Below are 16,428 nucleotides of genomic sequence, written 5' to 3' on the forward strand. Positions count from 1 at the left end.
TTGGCACAGGTCCTGGGGTGTGTAACTGTCAGGACCCTGTTTAATACAGTGAATGTTGGGTGTCCCCAATACAGTACTGCTATTGGAAAGGACGGGGAAACACCCTTATTTCCTTGCTAAACAAGTGTGAGGTTTCCACACCTAGGTCAAGAGCTGCATGTAGCCTGCATGGTACATCCCTCCCTACTAGTGTGACCCTTTCCTCTCTCTTCTAGGTACTAATCTCTGAGGGTTTGGGGAGATACGCTCGGGATCCCAAGTTTGTGTCGGCCACAAAACACGAGATCGCAGATGCCTGTGACATGACTATAGATGAGATGGAAAGCGCAGCCAGCAACCTCCTCAACGGCAGCATTCGTAACGGAACAGCAGGGGGCGATATGTTCCCTATCCTAAGCAGGAAAGACTATGATCTCCAGGATTTTGGCCCGGGGTACAGTGATGAGGAGCCAGAGACCAATAAATATGAAGAAGATCTAGCTGATGAAATGATTTGTATAACAACTTTATAGTATTTAATGAAGATTTACAGAAACACTTAGGGTTCTATAAAACAAAAAAGTGCCTCAATTAATGATGCGTGGCACTACAAGGGAGCAAAGACTGTCTGAGCTTTGTGTGGTCACACGTGGAACAAGCCATGGATACCCATGGGTGCAACTTCCAGGACATCTGCTGCTGTCAGGCTGCAGCTCCCAGTATCCTGGCTTTGGATGAGAGCATATGTACATATTTCTCAGCTGGGGCACCACAGTTGTGCGTGGTGAAGGATGATGGTCAAACCATATTGTGTTATATATGAACAGTATGCCGCATGTTGCACCTGAATCAGTGATGCAGATATGTGATGTCTGGTGATGACAATCAAAACGCCCTGGTCATTACCCTCAGCCATACACGCCATATCAGATACTTGCTTGTTTACCAAATCCGGTCAGTTTTATCATGTCTTTAACCTCAGTCAACTGGAGGGCCACAGTGGCCAATCACTGTTGGCTTCTGCAATTGCACCCTCTCTTCTAGGGCGTTGGCTTATAGCCTGCGCAGAACGGGATCAGTACCCCAGGTCCAGGATGATCATTCCTGAATATTGTAGCGTTAGATTACATAGTAGAAATATCATTTTAATAGTCAATTTTTTTTGACTATCACGTAAAGGGCAAAAGACACTGGAATAGCTGCAATTAATGCACTGACAACCAGATAAAAGTTGATAGTTGTTTTAAAGACAATTTAGATTTTCTGTAAATGACCTGTAATATATTCTAATTTGTATTTGTAAAGAGATGTTCTATATTTTGTAATCATTTCCGGTACATTGAACTACAGCAATATCTAATGGTTTCTGATTTAATGTAGTTCTCCACACAGAAATATAAATGCAATTATTTTTTTTTCCTGGATTTCCATAGAGATGTAGAACAATATATTCGTAGTCACGCACACAAAAAAAATGAAATTGTTTTGAAATTAAAATTTGTCAGATTTTTACAGCAAATATTTTATGTCAAATTTAATATATCTTTAAGAAAAATTTTAAAAACGATGCCGCTATTAGAACATTTATTAAATGTATTTTTTCTTTTTTTTTATGTGACAGTGAGCTGTGAATCTCTTTCTAATCTGCAATGAAACATTTACCAAAAATTCACAAAATATTTTGTAGTGATTTTCCTTAGCATTTAAAGTATTCTCTTGTAAAGTAGGGTCCCAAAACAAGGTTTGGGTTTTTTGGGGGGGCTCCAGGGTACAGTTTTAAGTGTATTGGTCCCTGAAAAGCACTCATTCTATTACATTCCAATACAGTTATACAGGGCTCTACCACGTTGGTTGACAAATACACATTTCGAAGTCCACACCCTATACAAGGAATCGTGTTATATTTTAAGAGCTGTGAATGCCAAGTCTTTAGCACATTAAAAATATACTCTGCACTGAAATTACCTTGCATAGTCCAAATACTGTGATATTTTAAAGGTGCAAGCCATCTTCCTATCGTATACCAATTTGTTTGTGCAGGCAGACACGACAACACCACAGCCTGCTATTAGGCTGAACTGCATTAGAAAAAAGCTCGCCAAGTTTTCTGAATCATAGCTAGCTACAAACGTATTTGATGACTTTTCATATTATGAGAAGAGTCAAGAGGAAGAGGACAGTGTCAAGAAGGTGATCTATATTATCCCACTACGGAATTGATTATAATACAGGTTGCTCTACATTGGTCGTTTCATTCAGGTAACACAAACTGCATAATAATCCAAACAGAGTGGACAAATAATTGGACATGAGGACCACGAAAAGTAGATATACTGTGGACTTAGTGGGTAGAGTACATACCATAAAATAAATATATATATAAAAAAAAATCACATCTACAAACTGGTACAAGTTATGGAAAGAGCACTACTACAACAAGTAGATGCGGCTGCACCTGTGAAATATAACTTTTTATAAACTGTATGCACTATGTACAGAGAGGGTAGGCGGATTTGATGGCTTGCAGAAGTGGAGGAGCTAAAGGAGGAACTTAGGTAATTGTTTATTGGATAACATGTATGTCTCTTATTTTCTTGTGAGGCATCACTTTAAACACAGAATATACAGGATTACCAGACATCATGCCTGAACCAATAAACTTCTTTTCTACGGTGCTAGGGTGTTATTTTTTTAATATTTAAAACCTTGAATTCACTGTAGAGACGTACAGGGATCAGAATGCTTTCTCTCTCCAGATCGTATTCCAGTTCTACAGCATTGTAATATAATTTCTTATTCATTTGTTTTCATTGCAGAGAGCTAAACTAATGCTACGTACACACTAGGCGATATACTTATCTTGACTAGTTTTCTGCGCCTAGGCACAACATGACTTATTAGCATAAACCCTTCATCTATTGTTCTCAGCTGCAATACAATACAGAGAACAATACAGCAGGGGATTAAGTCATTAAAGGAGAGGATTAAGTCCGACTGGCCAGTCTCAGTTAATCCTATTAAAGGTCAAGATAAATGTGGACCCATCTGTACAGCGTCCAATGGCCGACCTATCGCGAGGCAGTTGGTGGTATGTTTAACTGCATCAGCCGTGATGGAGAATCCACTGTCAAAATGACAAATTTAAGGCTTAAAAACCTATTGTTGGTTTGATGTTCTAAAGTTGGGTTCTTGGTCAGTTTAATAATTAGATCCCTATATCTAAGGGGTCTATTTACTAAGCCTTGGAGAGAGATAAAGTAAACTGAGATAAAGCACCAGCCCTTGGCTCCTGACTGCCATGTTACATGTTGTGTTTGAAAAATGACAGTTAATAGCTAGTAGGTTGGGACTTTAGCTCCATCCACGTTCTCTCTCCGAGGCCTAAGGTGCATACACACTAGATGACATCGTCTAGTGTTTCCCCGGTCGGCAGCCGGCCATACACACTGAGCGATATAAACATTCATATAGCTCAGTGACGTCACGCCGTGGCCGGGCCGTGCATGCAGCTCCTGGACGCCAGTCCAGATTGGGCATGCATGCACCACGGACACAGAGGGCACCGAGGGTCGTTAATGACCCGCAGGGCCGCGCATCGGTTGTCGTCACCGGCATACACACTTGCCGAGAAAGTGAACGACGTTACTCAGGAAGGGGGAAAACGAGCGACTTTGTTCATTTTATCGGTAAGTGTGTATGCACCTTTAGTAAATAGACCTCTTAATCTCTGAAAGCACACTTGAAGGTCTTAACCAGGAGTAAGAACTGGCAACAATAAAATACATTTAAACTAAACAGAAAAGCAAAAACTAGTATCCAGGAAATTAGATTGTTACCTTCACTGAGGTGTGTTGGGTGTGCAGTCCGTGTTTGTAGAGGTTTATAGAATTCTGTAGATCATTTGTTCAACACTTCCCAAGCCAACAACAGTGTCACTTAAATGAGCACAATTGACTTGTAAGTGTATTGAATAGATTGGTGGTAACTAGGCCGCAAACAGTCACATGCTTACAAGACTGCCAGGCTAGCACAGATGACAAGTTTCCTTGGCACTCTACCTGCTTTACCTTGCTCTGGAAGACCAATACTTATTCAGATATCTGGTTTTGTTTCAATTAGTTTTTATAAATAGCAAAATCTATATTTGCTGGATTACTTGTTTTCATTTGTTTTAAATGTGTCTCTTACAAGTGAAATATGATTAATAGTAAATTTGAGTGTTTTGTGCTTGAAAAACTCATGTAGTCCAGCCTGTTTAATCTTGGGCAAACACAGTTCTTAGTAAATAGACCCCATGGAGACAAACGGGAATAATTTGACGCAGTACGCCTATACTGGACATTTGCACCATTCCGACGCCGGAATCCTGACACCACTAGGGACACCGGCGCCAGAAGACCTGGGGAGTTAGCACTAGCCGCCACCCGCTGGTGTGTGTGTGGGGGGGGGGGGGTTAAAACCATTTACCCCCTCCAACATCTAGCTCTTTAAGGTCGGGATGCTGGTGTTGGTCATCCTGACAACCGGGATATCATACCTTGAGCTCAGCCTGAAATCAGAAGACCTCTGCATATGTATAATACAACATAGCATAGCCTGTCACTACCACCTATAACTCCGCAGAGCATCCTTGCAATTCTTAGCCTATGTGCAAATACCTGTTACTATCCAGTTACACCCATTCATCCTCAAGTGCAACTGCATTGCATATTATTGTGAATCACTCTTAGTTGCGTACGCTTGGCTATGGAGCATGTGCACTTAAACAGAAATTAAAGATTCGAGCGCAAAAGAAAGTTGAGCTCAAAATCTGAATAAACCCCCATATGTGACGTAGCCAGAGGAAAAATGGTGCGGATGAAATATAAAAATGGATTTAACTTAATAGCAATGGAAGTGTCCAGAATCCATCAGATGTGAATAAATTGAGATGGAAAAGAAGTTGGACATTTTATTAAAACATATCTCAAAATCAGCCACAAAATAACCATACGAATGGGAAGTTAAGGTTTTGGGGAGTACAGGAAATCTGTGGGTATCTAGGTCTTAGTATTCTGAGCTAGAAGATTGAGCCAAGAAACAGGGTACATGGATGGTTTACAAGCTGTGATTTATTCTGTATTATACTAAGTACTGACTTGCAGGATGTAGAGTTTCAAACATGTCCCACTGTTTTATTTATTTAATTCAAATCTGTTAAATCTAGAATAGAAATTGTATTTGTGCATTTCATGTGCAGAAACAGTTCATCAATGAGTTTGTCACTAAGACAAAGGAACACTTATCGATATAATTGAAAATTGGTTTACAGCTTCAGGTATGAGGATTCTTCACAGTAAGAGCAGTACAGTTAAAGAATGATTTGCCAGATAATGTCATATTGCTGAAGGTTTGGATATCCAAGCATAACAAAAATAGTTTTTGTGTATTTTAAATAACTTCAAATATTGCTCTAGGGTACAGTCTGAAATGCCATTATACAGACAGGCTAGAATGTTACTTTATTTGCTCCAAGGGGGATTTTCACCTTCAACTGGGTCTCCAAACTGAGCCTGTTGAACTTTATGGATTGTGCTTTTTTCATACCTCATGGTTATGTAGATGTATGAAGACAGATGATTGGCTACCGCTGGGTTTCTAGTGTTTGGGGTCTGTAAACTGCAATGTTTTTGTCTTCGAGTAAAGGAACCCCCTTTATTATATCAGAGGCTCTCTCTGCCAGCATGATTGTTGGGGCATTTAAATTCCCACTTACAATACTGGGCATGATGGAGGCATCAACAACCCGTAAATTTTCCACCCCTATAACCCTTGTGTCGGGATCGACCACAGCATTTTTGTCTGTCACCTGTCCCATTTTGCAGGTGCAGGATGGGTGGTAGGCCGTATCTGACTTCTGCCTGATGAATGCATCAATTTCTTCATCCGTCTGAACGCTGGCGCCTGGCAGGAGCTCGGGTCCTCGGAACTCGTCAAACACTTTCTGAGCAAAAATCTCTCTCGACAACTTCACGCACAGGCGGAAATCAGCAACGTCTTTCTCTGTCAACAAAAGGATATAGAAATAATGACACAAAATTGTACATGAGCAGGAGCGCTATTCTCACTGGTGCACAGGAGAAGTGTGTTATCACTTATAGCAACTGGACATACTTTCATTTTGTAAACAACTTTTTGTTTTGTTAGACTCTTGACTGCTATGGTTACAGCACATGGGGCCCGATTCAGATGTGTTGCAACTTCGATGTTGTAGCAACTGAGCAGTTATTGGCAGACTGCGCATGCGTCGCTGCTGCAGTGCGCCCATGCCAAGGTACCTTTGTGACGTCGCAGTGAGGAATCAGTCGCAGAGTGATTGACAGGAAAAGGCCGTTAGGAGAGGTAACGGGGAGTATCTGCAAAAAAGCAGGAGTGTCGTGACTGTTTTCAGGGCGTCTTGGAGTGCAATTGTGATCACATGCAGAAATCATAGCGCAAGTGTCGCAGCTCCCGTGGCCATTCTGTGCAGCCATGGAGACATTCAGGGAATCGATGTTCCTTGCATCTGCATTGTGGTTATGACAGAGGCGGTTATTCAGAGATGGACACAGATTTTGCTTCCTGCAGCAAGATCTGTGTCCGGGTGTGGTTCATCAAATCGACAGTATCTAGGTCGACAATGTTTAGGTCGACCACTATAGGTCGACAGGGTTTCTAGGTCGACATGTGCTAGGTCGACAGGTCTAAAGGTCGACATGAGGATTTTTTTTTTTTTGTCGTTTTCTTCGTAGAGTTACCGGGATCCCAAATTAGTGCACCGCATCCCCTCGCATGGCTCGCTTCGCTCGCCATGCTTCGGGCATGGTACCTTCGCTCCGCTACCGCTTCGCTCGGCACAGATTACCGTTCCAATCGTAGTCCACGTGGATCGTTAAGTATGAAAAAATTTAAAAAAAGAAAAAAAATGTGAAAAACTCATGTCGACCTTTAGACCTGTCGACCTAGCACATGTCGACCTAGAAACCATGTAGACCTTCCATCCATGTCGACCTAGTGACTGTCGACCTATAGTGGTCGACCTAAACATTGTCGACCTAGATACTGTCGATCTTCAGACCGGATCCCCTGTGTCCACCTACTCACATGCCGGGGGCCGCCCAGCACAATACAAGGCCGCCCAGCATGTGTGTGGTGCCGCCACGTGATGCTTTCGCAATCTAATTGCGAACGCATCAATTAGAGGTCGACCCTTGGCTGCGCTGGCATGCAGTCAGGCGCCATTTTTGTTCTCTGAGCAGCATGTGTGTGCTGATCTGCAGGTGTGTACAAGCAATATGACTGTGAAAGATGTCTTTCACAGATATATTGCATCTGCTGTGAATCTGTAGAAGGTGTATAAACAACTTTTTATTTTCTGTAAAGGTGGGTACACACTGATAGATTTATCTGCAGGTCAACTGATCTGCAGATATATCTATGGACAGATCGGGCAGTGTGCTGTGCATACAAACTGCCCGATCAGTCGGGGACTGACGTCATGAACTGGGCGGGAGTGTACACACGCCCGCCCCAGTTCAGCTGTCAATCACCGCCGGCTGACGCAGCATGTGTACGAGCGGTCGGCTGATCGCCCGTACACAGACAGCGATGCACCAATATATCGGTAGCTATGAGCAAATATATTGATATGTCTGTGAACAGAGTTCACAGACATATTGCCTGAACACACTGGCCGACGGCCCCAGCGATATATAGGCTGTTCAAAAGAATGGCCAGTGTGTACGGGCCATTAGATGGGAAGAATGGACATTTGTTTTTGTACTGAGTAAAATAAAACGTTATTTCTCATACGTCCTAGAGGATGCTGGGGACGACATCAAGACCATGGGGTATAGACGGGATCCGCAGGAGACATGGGCACTTTAAGACTTTTCATTGGGTGTGAACTGGCTCCTCCCCTATGCCCCTCCTCCAGACCCCAGTTTTAGAAATGTGCCCAGGCAGACTGGATGCACTCTGAGGAGCTCTACTGAGTTTCTCTGAAAAGACTTATGTTAGGTTTTTTGTTTTCAGGGAGATCTGCTGGCATCAGACTCCCTGCTTCGTGGGACTGAGGGGGCAGAAGTAGGAACCAACTTCCTAAAGAGTTTCATGGCTCTGCTTCTGGCTGACAGGACACCATTAGCTCCTGAAGGGAACTGAACGCTAGCCGTGCCTAGATGCTCACTCCCACAGCACGCCGTCACCCCCCTCACAGAGCCAGAAGACAGGTGAGTGTTAGAAGACAGATCTTCAATCAAGAAAGTGACGGCTAAAGGTACCGCGCGGTTGGTGGGAGCGCAGCGTGCCATGTTGCCCACACATACACAGGCACTGCAGGGTGGGGAGGCCCTGGGCAGCATGAAACCCATGGAAACTGGCATAAATAAGGGGCATAAGTTGCTGAGGCACAGTCCTACCCCCACCAGTATAAAAACTTACCTCATAAAAGCTGAGGAGAAACACACCATTGAAGAGTGGAGCTTCCTCCTCAGTCAGCCAGCACACTGCTCAGCGCCATTTTCTCTCCTCAGGCTGCAGAGACAAGGCTGGTACTCCTCCACTACTGAACAAGTATCACGGTGCAAAACAGGGGGGGGGGCCACAGTGAATTTGGTGCTATATAATTGTGTGATTAACATTATAAAAGTGCTGAATGTCAGTGGGCATTTTGTGTTCACAGACATTGTGTTACTGGCGCTGGGTTGTGAACTGGCAAATCCCATCTGTGTCCCTCTGACAGATTTTACTGTGGGTCTGTCCCCCTATAGGTCCCGGAGTGTCTGTGGTGTGGTTCTGGACGTGTGTGACATGTCTGTGGCAGGGAACTCTGTGGAAACATGTTAGGGACACAGAGGTGTAATATGACACCAAGAGCCTGACTGGGTGAAAGGTTATATGATAGTGTGAATCATATCAGTAAGAGGTTGGACTGAATCTCATACAGAAAATGAAAATAATCTGTTGAAGAGGTGATTTTTAATAGTTCTGCCTTTCATCCACAGGGACCTTTCTGGGTCACATACAAATTTGCATAAGTAGTACAAACTGATACTGACACGGACTCTGATTCTTGTGTCGACACTAGTGATTCCAGGGGAATAGGTCCTAAGTTAGCAAAAAAGCATTCAAAACATGTTTTAGCTATAAAGGAGGTGTTAGAAGTTACGAAGCCCCCTCTTTTACCACAAGGAGAGGGTTTACTTTAGTAAAGAAGTAATGTAATTTTCCCTCCACCTCAGGTCTGATTTAACCTGAAAAGAAATTTCAGATTCCCAAAAGGAATTCAGGCAGCTTACCTTTTTCCAAAAAAGGTGGGAGTCACCCCGCATTTTAGACAGGGCCCTGTCATAAAAGAGAAAAGGTGTTTCTCCCTGCGCCTGGAATGGCTTCACTTAAGGAGCCGACAGACCGCAAGTGAGTTAGGTGATTTATTGATGTGGCCAATGGGACACTACTCAGGTCTACCATTGTCTGTGAGTGGGTGAGTAGTGCTATTGAAAAGTGGTCAGAAAACTTGTCATTAGACATTGACACAATAGATGGACACGAGATACTCCTAACGTTAGGTCATATCAAAGACGCTGCTGCGTACGTAGTAGAATCCATGAAATATATTGGTTTCTTGGGATCAAGAACCGCTACCATGGCAGTATCGGCTCGGAGGACGTTGTGGATTCGCCAGTGGAATGCTGATGTAAGTTCCAAAATAAAATATGGAGGCTCTCCCGTATAAAGGTGAGGCCTTGTTTGGTGATGGCCTGGATGCGTTAGTCTCGGCGGCTACCGCAGGTAAGTCGACATTCTTGCCTCATGCTCCTACACCGGCGAAAAAGACACCAACTCTCACATACAGTCCTTTCGGCCCAACAAATACAAAAAGGCCAAAGGTCTCCCCTTTTTTTTTTTGCAGGTAGGGGAAGGGGAAAAGGAAAGAAATCCGCAGCGTCTCCCGGATCGCAGGAGCAGAAGTCCACCCCTGCTTCTGCCAAATCTGCAGCATAACGCTGGGGCTCCCTTGCGGGAGTCCGCTCGGGTGGGAGCACGTCTGAAACTTTTCAGCCAAATCTGGATTCAATCTGGCCTGAACCAATGGGTCTTACAAATAGTGAGTTTCAAGACGTCCCCCCATGCCGATTTTTCAAATCGACCTTGCCAGCTTCTCTTCCGGGAAGAGAGGCAGTAACAACAGCAATTCAAAAATTATGTCAGGATCAGGTCATTGTCCTGGTACCCTTGGCACAGTAAGGAGAAGGTTTTTTTATTCAAGCCTCTTCGTAGTTCCGAAGCCGGACAGCTCGGTCAGACCGATTTTAAACCTGAAAATCTGAATCTCTACCTGAAAAGGTTCAAGTTCAAGATGGAATCCCTGAGGGTAGTGATTTCCAGTCTGGAAGAGGGGGACTTCATGGTGTCAGTAGACATAAAAGATGCTTACTTGCATGTTCCCATTTATCCTCCTCTCCAAGCTTATCTGAGATTTGCAGTACAGGATTGCCATTACCAGTTTCAGACTTTGCAGTTCGGACTATCCACGGCACCGAGGGTATTCACCAAGGTGATGGCGGAGATGATGGTCCTCCTTCGTTAAAAAGGAGTCAATATAATTCCTTATCTGGACGATCTCCTGATAAAAGTGTGATCCAGGGAACGGTTGGTGCAGAACATTGCACTCTCCCTGTCAATACTCCAACAACACGGTTGGATCATGAATTTTCCAAAGTCGCAGTTGGAACCGACGACAAGATTGTCCTTTTTAGGGATGATTCTGGACACAGAAGTACGGAGAGTATTTCTTCCAGTGGAAAAGGCTCTGGAAATCCAGAAAATGGTCAAACAAATATTGAAACCAACAAGCGTGTTGATTTATAAATACATTCGGTTGTTGGGGAAAATGGTAGCGGCCTACGAGGCCATACAGTTTGGCCGATTTCATGCCAGAGTATTACAGTGGGACCTGTTGGACAAGTGGTCCGGATGCCACCTACACATACACCGGAAAATAATCCTGTCCCCCAAAGCCAGGATTTCGCTCCTGTGATGGCTACACAGTTCTCACCTATTAGAGGGACGCAGGTTTGGGATTCACGACTGGGTTCTAATAAGTCTCCGAGGCTGGAGAGCTGTCACACAGGAGGAAAGCTCCCAAGGAAAATGGTCAAGTCAGGAAGCCTGCCTTCACATAAACGTTTTGGAATTGAGAGCCATTTACAACGGCCTTCTACAAGCGGTACATCTTCTTCAAGATCCCGTGCAGATCCAGTCGGACAATGTAACAGCAGTCGCGTACATAAACAGGCAAGGCGGAACGAAAAGCAGAGCGGCAATGGCAGAGGTGACAAGGATTCTCCTCTGTGCAGAAAGACATGTTAGAGCTCTGTCAGCAATTTTCATTCCGGGAGTGGACAACTGGGAAGAAGACTTCCTCAGCAGACACGATCTCCATCCAGGAGAGTGGGGCCTCCACCAATAAGTCTTCGCAGAGGTGACGAGTCTTTGGGGAGTTCCTCAAGTAGACATGATGGCATCTCGTCTAAACAAGAAGCTTCAGAGATATTGTTCCAGGTCGAGAGACCCTCAAGCAATGGCAGTGGATACACTGGTGACCCAGTGGGTGTTTTGGTCGGTATATGTTTTCCCTCCACTTTCACTGATTCCAAAAGTTCTCAAAATAATAATAAGAACAAGAGTTTGAGCAATCTTCATTGCCCCAGACTGGCCAAGGAGGGCTTGGTATCCAGATCTTCAGGAGTTGCTCATAGAAGATCCCCGGGCTCTTCCTCCTCGAGAGGACCTACTACAGCAGGGGCCGTGTGTGTATCAAGACTTACCGCGGCTACGTTTGACGGCATGGCTGTTGAGCGTCAGATCCTAGCCCGAAAGGGTATTCCCAAGGAAGTCATCCCCACTCTTATTCAGGCCAGGAAAGGAGTAACGTCTAAACATTACCACTGTATTTGGAGAAAATACGTGTCTTGGTGTGAATCCAAGAAGGCTCCTACGGAAGAGTTTGAGTTGGGACGTTTTCTCCATTTTCTGCAGGTTGGTGTGGATGCAGGCCTTAGATTATGGTCAATCAAGATCCAGATTTCGGCCTTCTAAGTTTTCTTTCAAAAACAATTGGCCTCTTTTCCAGAAGTTCAGGCGTTCGTGAAAGGGGTTCTGCACATCCAGCCTCCATTTGTGCCTCCAGTGGCACCAAGGGACCTTAATGTGGTGTTGCAGTTCCTTCAATCGGGTTGGTTTGAGCCTCTACAAGAAATAGAGTTGAAGTTTCTCACTTGGAAAGTGGTGATGCTTTTGGTGTTGGCATCCACAAAGCGGGTGTCTGAATTGGGGGCCTTGTCCCACAAGAGCCCTTACCTGATCTTCCATGAAGATAGGGCAGAGTTGAGAACTAGTCAACATTTTCTTTCAAAGGTGGTTTCCTCTTTCCACATAAACCAACCTATTGTGGTGCCAGTTGCTACTGACACGTTCGCTGAGTCAAAGTCTCTAGATGTGGTTAGAGCTTTGAAGATTTATGTCGCTAGAACAGCTCGAATACGGATAACAGAGGTTTTGTTTGTCCTGTATGCTCCCAACAAGATTTTGTGTCCTGCTTCCAACCAGACTATTGCGCGCTGGATCAGAAGTACGATTCAGCAAGCTCATTCTGCGGCTGGATTGCCGTTACCGGTGAAGGCCCATTCTACTAGGAAGGTGGGCTCCTCCTGGGCGGCTGCCCGGGGGGTCTCGGCATTACAACTTTGCCGAGCAGCTACTTGGTCAGGGTCAAACACATTTGCAAAATTCTACAAGTTTGACACCTTGGCCGATGAGGACCTAAAGTTTGGTCAATCGGTGCTGCAGGGTCATCTGCACTCTCCCGCCCGTACTGGAACTTTGGTATAGACCCCATGGTCTTGATGTCGTCCCCAGCATCCTCTAGGACGTATGAGAAAATAGGATTTTGATAACCTACCGGTAAATCCTTTTCTCCTAGTCCGTAGAGGATGCTGGGCGCCCGTCCCAGTGCGTACTTTACCTGCAGTTTAGTTATTACAGTTACACAAGATGTGTTATCTTGGTTTCAGCATGTTGTTGCAATTAGTTCATGCCTGTTGGCGTGTGTTATGTTTAATGCCATGTGTGCGGCATGGTTGAGGGTGTGAGTTGGAAGATATCTTACCACTAGTTAAGTAATTCCTTTCCTCGAAATGTCAGTCTCCCTGGGCACAGTTCCTACAACTGAGGTCTGGAGGAGGGGCATAGAGGGAGGAGCCAGTTCACACCCAATGAAAAGTCTTTAGAGTGCCCATGTCTCCTGCGGATCCCATCTATACCCCATGGTCTTGATGTCGTCCCCAGCATCCTCTACGGACTAGGAGAAAAGGATTTACCGGTAGGTTATCAAAATCCTATTATTTTCTTCTTCCACTTTCACTACTTTTAGTTAAAAGTGATTTTGGTCTAGTTAATGCCAAATGAAAACATCAGTAACACCATATAATTGCTTTATTGAAGCAACGCTCTATTAGAAATGAGACAGTCTGAAGACCAGAGGTGATAATGCTGAAATATCCTTAGGAAAGAAAGCTAACCTTAAACACACCTTAAATACACTTTACCATGGAGCCGCTGCGGCCGCTGTACTTAACACACTCTGCGCACTTTGTACGCTATTAGCGTATGGACTTCGCGTACAAACGCCGTGCTGATGGTACAAAGTACTCACAGCGCGTACACACCCAGAGATACACCACAAACCCTGAACAGTTATGCAATGCAATGAAAATACGCTTTAAACCTTAGCAGGGCAATGAAGACACGACACCAATTGTGATTTTACCGCTGGGTTCCGACACCACAGTGGATTATTGCTAAAAGGGGGGTTACAATACAAATAATACAATACAATATAATATAACAGAGTAAATGGCTACATTCAATGGTACCTACGTGAGTAGATTCGCTTGCGCTTCCCGGCCCGGTCCTTGGTCATCTGATAGATAACTTTGTGAGTCTTGTGTCAGACCAGGCCTGCAGCAGCTCTCTTTATACAATTCTTCCAAAAAGAAATACAATAGATACTGTAATCTCTTTGTCCATTGGACACAGGGATGCATATTTACAGTACAGGAGAGGTCATAGGTCGGTTTGAATAGGTAGGTGATGTCTTTCCCAACTGCTCTTGTGGGTGGTCTCCTCTGGATTCCCGCCGCATACATAATGTACAGTAAATACAGTTTATATCTATATTCTGCTCCTGCACATAACTATCCGCAGGAACATGCGATCTTTCTCAAACCAACACCGGAATGTTACCCTTGAAATACCCTTCAGCTGGATACCAAACACCACCTTATGACCTTGTTCTGTCCCCTCCTTTTCTGTAAAGGTGAATCCCTTTGTTCTGTTACCATTTAAACTGTTGTTACTTTCTGATGTGGTGCAGGGATACTATGTGTACATTGTGCACTATTTGGATTAAATATGTAATGTGTTTTGATAGCCTTCCGTGCGTTCACAAACTCTACCGTAAATACTCATACCACGCGCTAATGCGCAGGACCGCGGGAGCGACCATACGCAAATTGCGGATATGCGCACGCACGACAGAACAAGTGCACGCAGGGAGGCCATCTGTGTGTAGTTTGTACGTGATGTGTGTACTGCAATATCTTTCGACTTTGACAGAGGGAATAACTAAGAAGAAACAGAGAATGATACAGAGTAAGTCTTAATATTGGTGTAACACAACCTACAAAAAGTGTTGGTTTCCATCCATGCTGTTTGGTTCTGCCAGCATAATGTAGGTGCCCGCTGCATGCCAGCCGCACATCACAGACACTTACACCGTTTATTTTAAGCATTTATTTTGAATCAATAATGCAGCAGAGGTATCAGTCTTGTGTGTGAAAAAAATATGCTAAAACACACACACACACACACACACATACACACACACACACACACACACACTCTCTCTCTCTCTCTCTCTCTCTCTCTCTCTCTCTATGCCCAAACAACAATGTAAGAATGTATCTGCATCACAACCAGACAACAACAAGTGATTTACTAATGGTGACAACCTTCACCATATACTGTACCTGCCCATCTTCCTTCATTCCCCGAAGGGAGATGTAGATAGCCACTGGGAGGGAGGTAGGGTATTTGTGACATTACGACCTAGTAAGGTCGCCAATCGTGGCATCACATGGGGTGAGGCTATGATGACCCAGTTTGTAGAGAATCACATCATCACTTACCACTCCCCCCCAGCTGTCCCACTCATTCTTACTAGGAAGTGGTTGACCTGCTCTACCAAAGGTCATTGGGACTCCCCAAAAACTTGTGAGTCTCTCATAAGGCAAGTATGCTTAATCACTACTGTCGTCACCATCATCAGTACTGTACATCTGACCTTGCCTCTGGCCACCATAGGGCTTTCTCAGATGTACATACGTCTGGTTCCTAGGCCTGCTCATTTGCAAATTCTCAAATATATCATTAATGTAATTGACCTACACAAGAATGCCCCTTCCCTCCCGCGTCCCACCTATCAGGCAAAAATGGGCATAAGTGCCAGAGTCAAGTAAGTCTGCAAAGGCGCATATCTGTATTTTCACTTTTTGGCCGCGCTTCTAAACGTTGTTACACAAAGAAATCTCCGCAAACTGGCATCGGCCCCATAGAGGGTTTTTTCTGGTCTTCTATGACTGATAAAGGAATCTTTTACATCCCGATCATTCAATTGTACAATATATTCTATTAATTACCTGTCATTGTACAGAGACATTTCCAGAGTCCTCCTCTATCATAGACCTACTGTATGTTCCACAGTTGCTCATAGACAACTACTTCCCGTATGTGCACTCAATTCTCTCCATCTCAGCAACTGCCCCAAGGGCATATTAAAACCACTGTTTATGGTGTTGCAGGTGGTGTAAACACCACTGTAAGCTCCACACAAACAAAGTGATTTGTCATTTATGTCAGACCTACATTTAAGGTGCCCATTTTGACTTTGACAGGTTATTAGTACATTTTAGACCTGACTGGCAAAAACTCATAAGAGCTGGTGCACAATGCACTCGGATATTAATCGCGACCTATTCCCCATAGGAATGGTCAGATGTGGACAAGTGCAGTACACTGGAGCTGGATCTTTCTGATTGGTGCTCAGGTCATGCAGTCATATCTCATATACACACTTCCCTGTAATGTCACTATTGATTGAGCCGATCTCTGTACTCACCAGTTGAAAGGTAGTTTGGGTTTATAATAGGGTGATCCTGGGGGTTAGAACTGCGAAGTTTCAGCCATCCTACACTTGTGCCTCTCATGGTTCCAGCATGGACCTGTTGTTTGTAATACAGAACAACAACTAAATATAACATATATATACCGTATGTATTAACTTCACACCTCTTCTTGCAACACTAATGA

At 44.2% G+C, this 16,428-nt stretch overlaps 2 protein-coding genes across 17 annotated transcripts in view; one reads left to right on the forward strand and one right to left on the reverse strand.

The window, feature by feature from the left end:
- Nucleotides 1–2,654, forward strand: part of CACNA1D (calcium voltage-gated channel subunit alpha1 D) — a 923,074-nt gene extending 920,420 nt beyond the window's left edge. For all 16 annotated transcript variants that reach the window (XM_063940810.1, XM_063940825.1, XM_063940809.1 and 13 more), the window contains one exon: nucleotides 216–2,654. In XM_063940810.1, coding sequence (XP_063796880.1) covers nucleotides 216–512 — 297 coding nt within the window. In that variant the 3' untranslated portion in view covers nucleotides 513–2,654. The remainder of the gene's footprint in view (nucleotides 1–215) is intronic.
- A 2,263-nt stretch (nucleotides 2,655–4,917) lies between these two features.
- Nucleotides 4,918–16,428, reverse strand: part of CHDH (choline dehydrogenase) — an 80,387-nt gene continuing 68,876 nt past the window's right edge. The window contains exons 7-8 of the mRNA XM_063940826.1: nucleotides 16,238–16,340; nucleotides 4,918–6,021 (exon numbers count right to left, since the gene is read on the reverse strand). Coding sequence (XP_063796896.1) covers nucleotides 5,603–6,021; nucleotides 16,238–16,340 — 522 coding nt within the window. The 3' untranslated portion in view covers nucleotides 4,918–5,602. The remainder of the gene's footprint in view (nucleotides 6,022–16,237; nucleotides 16,341–16,428) is intronic.

Source organism: Pseudophryne corroboree, chromosome 9, assembly GCF_028390025.1.
Source record: "Pseudophryne corroboree isolate aPseCor3 chromosome 9, aPseCor3.hap2, whole genome shotgun sequence".
Classification (NCBI taxonomy): domain Eukaryota; kingdom Metazoa; phylum Chordata; class Amphibia; order Anura; family Myobatrachidae; genus Pseudophryne; species Pseudophryne corroboree.